General features: G+C 49.9%; 1 protein-coding gene across 1 annotated transcript; it reads right to left on the reverse strand.

The window, feature by feature from the left end:
* Positions 1-445: 445 nt before the first annotated feature.
* On the reverse strand, positions 446-2192 carry RPL36 (ribosomal protein L36). Its single transcript, XM_039696744.1, has 3 exons — positions 1986-2192; positions 1138-1272; positions 446-576 (listed from the first exon to the last, which is right to left on the reverse strand). Exons 1-3 carry the CDS (start codon positions 2076-2078, stop codon positions 487-489), a joined length of 318 nt encoding a protein of 105 aa, XP_039552678.1. The 5' UTR covers positions 2079-2192; the 3' UTR covers positions 446-486.
* Positions 2193-10842: the final 8650 nt, after the last annotated feature.

Below are 10842 nucleotides of genomic sequence, written 5' to 3' on the forward strand. Positions count from 1 at the left end.
CAGCTATTGAAGTTCAGGGAGCTCTTGCTGACTCCAGGTGTTACGACTTGCTGCCACACTGCAGAACACAGGCCTGAATAGAGGGTACAAGGGGAAACATAGGCTGCTCATAAGGAATGGGCTGATGTGCCCTGGGGAAGAAGTGCAAAGTAGTTACTATTTTCAACAGCCATTTTTGCCCACTTCCCTCCTACTACCATCTAGGTCTGAAGACAGACTAGGAGGTAGAAGGCATTATTCTAGAGATTTACACGTCCTGAGACTGCACGTAGTCATAGAGGATTCCCCTCTAGAGCACGTCACAGCAGCACTAGTATCAGCATCTCCACCTGCAGGCACAATAAACCACTGACCCAAATTCTTGATGGCTGAACTTCTGGACCTTGTCACCATCCCCCAGCAGCACCCACTGAAGTAGGTGTACCAAGAACACTCACTACCATGGTTTTGGGAAAAAGGACTTTATTGTGTTGCAGCCTGTGCAACTCAATCCTTCTTTGCAGCAGCTTTCCTCATGGCTGCCAGGACATTACTGAGTTCCTCCCGCTTCCTCTTGGCCCGAATGTGAGTGCCGACCTGCAGGGAGAGAGCAGAGCTGTCAGTCCTCACCCAGTGCAGACTGGACAGACTGGGAAGGGCATGGGTGTCCCTGCTGTCACACCTCAAAACCAGGCACAATGGTAAAGTCCTGGAAAGATGGACTCAACCTCCAGCCAGGAGTTTGCCATCACATCTCAGTAGTATCTTAACAGTTATTTGCATATAAAAGAGGCTGCTTGCAGCTCTCATAATCATTACAACTCAAGGAACCCTATCTGAAGTCTCCTAGTTAATGGCACACAACCTCCATCAGTCCTGCTCTCATTTTCCCCACATGCAAACCATGGAAAAATAGCATGACAAGCCTTAATCCTTGAGCTCGGGGCGTTTTTAGCGAAGTACCTTTGCATCCATCTCCTGCTCTCCCACCCAGCCCAAGGAACATTCTCTCCACTCCATCATATTCACCAGTTACTTCCAAAACAAATGCAAAAAATACAGAGGATTAATTAAAAAGCCAAATATTCCTGGGAGAGGGCAGAAAACAGAAAACTGACATAGTAGTTTCTACCATCCATTGTTAGTTGATTGACCCACCCGCTTCTTGATGAACTTCAGAGCACGTTTGTCCTTGGACACTTTCAGCAGCTCCATTGCACGTCGCTCATAGGGTGCAAAGCCGCAGACTTCCCTGATCATGTCTCGCACAAACTTGGTGTGCTTGGTCAGGCGCTGTGGGACGGGAGGCAGGTTACTTTGGTCAGCGGGTTACAAGGCACTATGCAGAGGGGACTAAAGTGGCATGCTCTCAGCTAGGCTTCAAAACCAGCCCATGCTGTTGCCATGTCCCAAGAAAACTTAATCCCTGGAAGATCCTGTGGAGCACGTGAGCTTGGCTAAGTGTGCCAGTCTGTCTTCAGGCTCAGGTCCAGATGTGTCACACACTGGCATTTTTGGAAAAAGCAGGTCCATGAGCTAGCCGAGATTTGCACTGCAACACACGTGGGACACTACAGCTACACAGAGCATTTAATAAGAATGAACAGGGCTCAGGTGCATCCATGTCCTGTAACACGCATCTATCGGCTCTGGATAGCTCCTAGTAGAAAAATTCGGGGCAGTTTTGTGCGAGATTGCCTGTTGTTACCAAAAGAAGCAGAACAGGAGAGACTAGAAGGCATACAGTTTTCACAGCTACCGCCTGGCCCCGCTCTGCCGAGCCCCGCCGCCCCGCAGTCACGGGCAGCGCGCAGCTTCTGAGCCCTCCCGTCTTCCCACAGCGAAAGCGCAAGCCGCAGCCCCGTGGGACGGGGCCGGAGGCGATGGGCGGCTCTGCGCCGGACACACGAACACAACCGCGCTGCACACCGGGGGCAGCGGGCTCGTTCGGCTCCCACAGCGAGAGGCAGCCCCGGGGATCTGCGCGCCAGCAGTCTCATACTCACCCCGCGGCGGCGACACTGCCGGGGCTTGGACACGTTCTTGGTCACCTTGTAGCCCTTGTTAAGGCCCACGGCCATGGGGTAGCGGATGGCCATGGCTACGGCGCCCGGGCCCGATGGACGCGGATGGACACAGACCCACTCGGCCTCACCCGCACAGCGATAATGGCGCCGCACCGGAAAGAACGAGCGCGCGCGGGACTCCGGGACGTGGCCATTTCCGGCGGTGGGCGGGGCCGAGGCGCGCGGGGGAAGTACGAGGGAGAGGGCGCCCCCTGGCGGCACGGCCGGTGTGCTGTGAGGGGCTGGGGAATCACCCCGCGGTGGGGCCATGGTGGGTGTGAGGGGACAGCGGGCATGAGAGCACGGTCACCCCGCGGTGGGACCATGGTGGGTGTGAGGGGACAGCGGGCATGAGAGCACGGTCACCCCGCGGTGGGGCCATGGTGGGTGTGAGGGGACAGCGGGCATGAGAGCACGGTCACCCCGCGGTGGGGCCATGGTGGGTGTGAGGGGGTGCTGTGAGGGGCTGGGGAATCACCCCGCGGTGGGGCCATGGTGGGTGTGAGGGGACAGCGGGCATGAGAGCACGGTCACCCCGCGGTGGGGCCATGGTGGGTGTGAGGGGACAGCGGGAATGACAGGACGGTCACCCCGCAGCAGGTGGTCTGACAGAACTGCTGGTTCCCCTCAGCTGCGCCCGGGGGACTTGGGGTGCCGACCTCGCGCAGCCCCGCACCTACAGAATTTTTCCCCATAAATTATAACTTTGGTATTGCTTGGCCAGGATTTGATAACATTTGACAGACAAACCTAAAGGAATGGAGTAAGCGATTTTGTTGGAATAAAAGATACTGGATTTTCTTACCTCTGAAACAGAGCTGAGGTGAACATGTGCAACTCAACTTCTGCTTTCAAAGACGATTAATTTGTTGAAATGGAAAATATTTACTTGAACTTGAAAATCATGGATTTTGAAACAAATTACAGAACTTTACATCCTGCTGTAGAGCTCGTCTTTGCACGACTGGTTCCTTTCATCGCAGAGCAGCGGTCCCAGCTCACGCACTCGGAGCTGCTGGACTCTCACCCCCTCATGGCACAGATTCCAGCAGTGAGGAATGTTCATGGCTTAGACAGTGGGACAGGTCCGACTCTGATGCCTTTCGCCACAGGAGGGCAGAGTATGAACAGGTCAGGTGTCTGCAGGGTGGGGGTGACTGTCCTACACAGCCAGAGGGAACTGCCTTTCTGAAATATTTTCTGATGTTTCTGAAAGTCAACAAAGAAAAGTTATGAATGCCAGTTCTGTTGTCAATCTGCACCTCTAAAATTAACATGAGGTTGATATCATATTTACTACTGAGAAACTATCACATGGGACAGCTAAAGGTCTCCCAATCCAGGAGCTCTGGGTTCCTCACAGGAGGAGCTGTTGCAGCCCTGGGTTGGAGGAGGTGTCACCTCTCCTGTCACCTTTCCTGCCCCTGCCAATGTGCATGGAGCTGCTGTAGGGTGGCTGCTCATTCACCTCTGGATGTGCCGAAGAAGGGTCCTCACCTGCTCTGGCTCTGTGACTTCATCAAATACAGGTGGCCCTGAAATAAACATTTGCCTGGAAGAGGAGGCAGCAGCACCTGCTGCTTCCTTCTGCCTGGTCTGTGAGCACCAGCCCACCAGCAGCATCTGCATGGGGCTCTTCCCTCTCACACCCTGACTATTGCTACCTTCCTCTCAGGACATCTTTTCCATTCATGCAGAAACATATGGATCTATAATTCCCACACTCCCAGTGGGTTTCTCATAATTTGATCTTTCTACGCTGCACTGGACACCCCTCAAATCCTGCCTTTTTTCCAATACAAGAGTTCTTGCCTCCTATTGTTGCCTGCACCAAGTCCCTAATAGAAAATCCAGAGTTTCAGTTTCCAGAAGCTTTTGCCCCATTCCATCATTGCTAAATGTCTTCCTCTACATTCCCAGCATTTGCAAATGGTTTGCATCTCTGCTGGATCTTTCTTTGGATTCTGCATTACATCTCTTCACTCTTTGTCTTATTTTTTTCCTAAAGCCATTACAAGTAAAGTGTTACCCATCAGGTGAGCCCAAGGACTGGGGGGGGGGGGGGGGAAAAAAAGGGAGGGCGGGGGGGGGGGGGCAGAAAAAAGGTAGAGGAAGCCTTAGGATTTGAGCTGAATCCAAAGCTGGGACTGACTGGCTCTGCTGAGATGGACATGGTGGGTTCAGTGGACCATAAATAGGATGAACATCTGCAGTGTGTCCTGGCTGCTGCAGTGATGTCCTGGGCTGCATGGATTCACCTGGCAGGGGCCAGGAAGGGATTGTTCCTTTTACCTGGCACTCATTATATTGCACCAGTGGTGCTGTGTTCAGGCCTTGCAAAGCAGGAAGAACTTGAATAAACTGGAATAAGTTTAGAGGAAAGCCATGAAGCTGTCTGGGGCCTGGAGCATGAGGAGCAGTGGAAGGAACAAGCCTTTTACAGCCTGGAGAAGTAGAAGTGAGCTGAGGTAGATGTAAAACAGCCACCTGAATTTCTGATTAACCAATGGAGAACAAGTATAAGAGTGATCCATCCCAATGTTCAGCAAGTATATCAGGAGGCCAGACAGACTGAGTGGAAAATTCTGGATCATGTTTAAATACAAAAATTAAGAATGTGGGGGGTGGAAGCAGCATCAAAACTACCCAAGAGATATACACAGGCATTGCAAGGACATCAGGAACAGAACTGGAAAAGCCAGAGTTCCTCTTGACCTCACTGAAGACCAAGGAAAGAAGAAAAAGTGCAGCACCTTACTCTCCCCGGGCTGCTCCAAGTTTATGAAGAGAGAGCCTGTTGAAGGTTAGAATTGTTGTTTTTCTCTCAGGGATTTTTCTCCCATCTGTTGCTAAGAGACAATAACGACTGGTACTTAAGAGATGAAAGAAGTGGCCAAGGTGGGGGGAAAGCCAGCAGTGTGCCCTGGTGGCTAAAAAGACCAATAGCATCCTGGCCTGTATCAGGAATAGTGTGGCCAGCAGACCCAGGGAGGTCATTCTTCACCTATACTCGGCACTGGTGAGGCCAAACCTTGAATGCTGTGTGCAGTGCTGGGCCACTCAGTTTAGGAAGGATGTTTGCATTCTTTAGTGCATCCAGAGAAGGGCAGCAAGGCTGGTGAAGGGCTTGGAACACAAGCCCTATGAGGAACGACTGAGGGAGCTGGGCTTGTTTAGCCTGGAGAAAAGGAGACTCAGAGGTGACCTTATCACTCTCTACAACTTCCTGAAAGGCAGCAACTGGTGGAACCAGAGGACACAGTCTCAAGCTGCATCAAAGGAAATATAGGTTGAATGTTAGGAAAAAGTTTTTCACGGAAAGAGTCATAAAGTTCTGGAATGGTCTGCCCGGGGAGGTGTGCAGTCACCATGTCTGGATGTGTTTAAAAAAAGACTGGATATGACACTCAGTGCCATGGTTTAGTTGAGAAGTTAGGGCATGGGTTGGACTTGATGATCTTTAAGGTCTCTTGCAACCTAGTCATTCTGTGAATTCTGAATTCTGTGAAAGGTGCAGCTGCACTCTTGTAGCTGAGGAGGCTTTCTTTTCGAAGGGCAGAGACATCACAATGAAATAAATGGGCAGGAGATCTTTCTCCTTTTTAATGCCTTTATTAAAAAGAATCAGCTCAGGTGGGGAGAAATCAATGGGTCGCGCCCACGCCGCCGTTGCTCCCAGGAGTGGCACAGAGAAGGAGGATGACGCAGCTTTGTCTGCTGGTCTGCAGGCAGAGCTGGGGATTCCGTCCTCATGGGAGAGTAGCAGATTCCCCCTTTTTGGTCCAACACCCCGGGTTGTCTCTTTAATCAACATCTTTTCAGGTTAGGGTGAGAAGCAAAAAGGATCCAAGCAGGTACAGGACTACGCTCCCATCCTTAGACGTCACTTAGGTCACTTAGTTCTATGTTGGCTCGTAATTCTTAGGCGTTTTCCTGGAAAACTGCAAAATTCTGGGCGCAATGCATTTCTCATTTGCATACTAGCTCTGATGCCACTCCCATTCTCCTGGTACCTGCAGAATCTCTGACAAGCATCAGGGGGACAATGGTTAATCACCAACCATTAACAGGTAATTGAAGAAGAACTCTTAACAATGAAGCTAGCACTGGTCCAATTTGTTTTAACTCTGCAACCTTAAAAAAAAATAGATAACTTTTAATTCATAACAACAAGATTTTGGCTGGGATGTGAGGGCATGGGTTCAGTTCTCTCTCTCAGTCTCAAGATTGGAGGGAACTGTTGAGCGGTTCCTGTTGCTGCCACTGCAGGAACCCAGGCCGGTCCTGCTTCTTCTGCCCTGGGGTGAGGCTTTTGCTCATACAAGCATCTCTTGCATTAGGATCTTATTACCACCTGCCTCACCTCACAAAGGACCCTCACCATCTGCTCAGGTGCCTCGGGGCAAACCCCGGCATCCCCGCTTGGGGCTCACACTCTGTGTGGTCTGTGTGGTTATTACTGCTGCTACTGTGTTTGTTTGTTTGCTTGGTTATACATTCTGGTAAATAACTGCTATTTCTTTTCCCATATCTTTGCCTGAAAGCTCCATAAATTCAAGTTAAAATATTTCGGAAGGAAGGGGATCACATTTTCCATTCCACTGGAGGTTCCACCTTCCTTGGCAGACACCTGTCTTTCAAATCAAGACAGAGCCTTTCTGTGTCTCAAGACAGATTAAGTTTATTTTAGTGTCCTTCCTCTTTTCCAAATACAGAATCAGCAGTAGCTGTGTTCCGCCTCACAGAGGCACAGGGTGCACAGCAGAATGGTGGTCCCTGGGACAACACTGTCTTCTGAACCTGAAAGTTATCCTCTCACTGCAAAGGAATGGATTCTTAAAGCAGAAAAACACACCTGATACAAACTGATTGCCACCTGTCCTTTTGACTGCATTCATCTTTCAGCCATCCCCCTTCATTACACCATGGCCAAAAACCCACACACACCTTCCGAGGTCCACCACCTGCAGCTATGGAAAGGCAGAGCTCCCTTCTCTCCTGCTAGGAGAGCCAGAATTCCCAGAGGGTGAAGCCTGTACCCACCAACAAATTGTTGTATAACATCAGATGGTCTCACAGGATGTGCTCCCATAGCTGGCACAGTGGGGGAAGCCCTTTACCTGTTGTTTCAAAGTATTAACTGAATCATCTCCCCAGAAGGGAGGAGGACAGACAAAACAGTAGCCTGATAGTGCTCCACAGTGCTCCACCTTCCTGTCTTACCCCTTCTTGGCCAAGGCCTTGCAAGATGCAGGTATTTGCATTTGCCAAGATCTAGACCTAATTTTCGGCTAGATGTCTTCCAGCAGGCAGCACAGGTCACCCCATAAGCCAGTAGCCCCAGGGAGGCTGGTAGAGACTGGTCATAGGGAAGGCAGTCAGGAGACAGGCTCAGCCTCATGCATAAACCCAGGCTATCTTAAATTCAGAGGCTAGTGTTTTATGTTAATTAACAAAATATGCATAGCAATCAATGTGAAAGAACTACAGCACCACTCCCATAGGTAGCCAGAGACTTTCCCTTTGAGCTGAAAGGGTGTTGCTCAATATCTGGTTTCTTCTGGAAGTGCCCCTTCCCCACTGCATCCTAGCTGTCCTGCTTCAGGCCTCTGGACCTCAAACAGCTGAAAGCCCCACTCACTTCTTAAGGCTCAGGGCTGTGTGGTTCTGCCCTGTGCTTCACATGTCCATGCACAGTGTTTCCCCAAGTGATGAAGCCTCTCTGTCTTCCAGAAAATAATTACTCACGACAGCAGCCAGCAAAAATCTCTGCATGGGGTTCATCACACATGGTATTTCTGCAGCTGTGGCCCTCTCATTCAGGGATGGAATTACTCCCATGCAAAACAGAACATGGCTTCGAAAAGAGGATGTGGGGACAGAAATGATATCTCTCTTTACCAGCTAATAAGTGGCTGTGGCTGTGAGACACAAAACCTGTGATGATGATGAGCAAGGCCTCTCTTATGGGCATGTAGTGCTGTGATGGTCCTGCTTGGGCACTTGATGATAATTGCCACTAATGCTCCACTGTGCTCTTTCATTGTCCTGTTTTGGGCAGGAGAGAGCTGGACAAGAGTCTGTTCAGCCTCTGTTGGTGCGATGACAGAGGTGGAGGAGTCTCTGGTGTGTAATAGAACCAGGGAGCAATCGGAGCCAAACTGAGGCTTTGTCTCTATTGAGTAAGAAAGGACACAGATTCACCAGAAGGCTGGTTTGCACAGCACCTCATCTTTACTTCGGATCCTCTCTTTTTATACATTGTTCCGATATAGATAGACCTGGTTGGTCAATTAATCAATACATTTCACCTGATTGGCTAATTAACAAGATGCCTTTCTTATAAACAATCTTTGAGAAAAACAAGAAAACAGAGAGTAGGAAAACAGCACCTGCAGGTTGTTTATAATAATAATCTATCATTGTTTATCTTCAACTCCCCAAAATCTCTCAAGCCAATTCTCGGAAAACTTATCCAGTTTTCTCGCTCTCTGACCAGGCTGTCACATCCACAAGACTTCTTTTCTTAAACTTCTTGGTAGGGAAATAAAGTTCACCACAGAGTGCTCACTGCTACTTTTTTCAATAAAAATAGCCCTCTCCCACTGGAATGATCCTGCTGCCTTTGGATGCTGTCTCTCTCCCACACAGTGATTGCTGCAGCATGGGGAGCTGCTGCAGCAGTCTCAGCTCAGCCAGGCCAGCCTCTGGCTGCCTTGTGCTGGCCAGCTACTGTGTTCCTCACTGGCTCCCTCAGAGGTTTTGAGCCCTGCTTTGAGGCAGTCAGAGACTCAAACTACTGTCTTTGGTGGTGGTTTATTAGTTAGGTTCAAGTACTTTTTTAAACAAAACACTGCCCTGCACATCGCATCACATCCTATCGCATCACATCACATCACAGGACAGTTTTCACAGTGGTCCTTGGATCTTCCAGGTGAAAGAGTTTGAGCCTGACTTTAAAGAAAATGCTCCTGTTAGTAAGTAAACTGAGGTCTAGACAGTCTCCCCCAGAAGTATTTGATAATTTGCAAGACTTTGCAGCGAGATCAGAAACCAACAGGCTCTACCACGAAAACCAGAAGAAACAGTAGGCTAAATCCTGCTCCTACATCTGCCACATGCAAGGGCACCAGTAGCTCTGCTCAAGCCATTGTCTCCCTTCTGGAGCAGCACATGTGCATGGACACAGACACATACAGAGGAACCATGCAAGTGCCCTCCTGTGAGAAGGAGAAAGGCAGCTGCCCCTGCAGCAGCTCCCTGGTCACCACATATAACACCCATGAACAGGGTATTACAGGTGCCTGTATTTCTGATGTTCTGTTTTGTGCAAGGTCTTTTACAGCACATGCACACTGCTAAAGCTGTCATCCATGTTGCCACAGACAGCAACTGTTCCCAAATCCAGCTGCTCTAGGAAAAAACGGAAAAAACACCCTTGCCTGTGGCTTGGAGCCTCTGCTGAATTATGGTTTCTGACCACCTGGCCAGTCCAACTGCTTGCTCTGCCTGAGCAGAGGACCCATCTGCAGCTGTCAGTTCAGGCAGGCTGCTCTTGTCTTCTGAAGGAAAGGATTTAACCCTTCTGGGGCTGCACTGAGCCTTACAACACTGATTTAACAGCCTCACCTTTGCTGCCATGCAATGAAATTCCCTGATTTTGTATCCACTTCTGCAATTATAGATGCCTTAGCTTTGGTCTTCCAAGTTTCTAATCACTTCCAAATTAAAAGTATATCCTTGGATAAAATACATTTATTTTTGTCATTGAGAAGGCAATGTCCTGTCTTCTCTGAGAGACCCACACAAAAGGGGTTTCCCCTACAGCCACTGGTACAGGGAATTTTACACTGCTGCTCCCCTGGGCATGGTGCAGTGTGACCATGTGAAACTGACCTTTCCTCCTTGCTGGTCTTGCTGGGGATGGAAATATTTCACCCTTATCAGATGGGAAATGCCATTTACAGAGCCACAGATTTCCCTTGGAAGTAGTCACTTTGGACAAATGCAAGTTCCATTTGTATTCCTGCTGCCTTTTACAAGGTGACCAATGCTTTGCAATGGCCAGATGCCATGTAGCTAGGAATGGCTTCTGTGGAGATGAGGCTATACCTCAGTCCCTTGTTGGGCCAGCTGAAAGTCAGTGCTGTCAAGGGGGAGCAGGCTGGATGGTGTGGCTGGAGAAGTCAGGGGGCATTGCCCCTTTGGGCAGCACCAGGAGGCTGGATGAACTCTGCCCAACTGTCACTCTGTACCAGTGGGGTCCTGGGCTGTCCAGCTATAAAGAGCTTCCAGAGAGAGGCAAGAGCACAAACTGGCATCTCAGTGGAACCTGTGAGGACCTCAGATTTCAGACAAATGTTTGAAGCTGGTCCTCATTTCTAGCTCAGTGTGTTCTTGCCCCCCGGACTCATGAGGGAAAACAACAAGCCAGCACCAAGATCAGTGGTAAAGAAAGAGGGGGAAGAAGTGTTCCAAGTGTCAGAGCCAAGATTGCTCTGCAAGCTGTAGTGAGGACTGTACTTAAACAAACTGTCCCCTTGAATGGACATGTCCATGGGGGATGAAGAAAGCCACTTGCAGCCCGTGGGAAAAGTGCTCACACCAGAGCGGGTGGATGTCAGAGAAAGCCACGATCCAGTGGGAGACCTGAATAGAGAGAGGGGCCCCAGCTTCCAGAGATAGAAAGAGAGAGCCCTTGCTTCCAAACTAGAGCGCCAGTCCTTAGGGGACGGCACCCCTTGGATGAGTGACCTGCGCCACAACAGTTTTGGGATGACTGCCCATGGAAGGGACC

Source organism: Passer montanus, unplaced genomic scaffold (genome assembly GCF_014805655.1).
Source record: "Passer montanus isolate IOZ18808 unplaced genomic scaffold, ASM1480565v1 scaffold114, whole genome shotgun sequence".
NCBI lineage: Eukaryota > Metazoa > Chordata > Aves > Passeriformes > Passeridae > Passer > Passer montanus.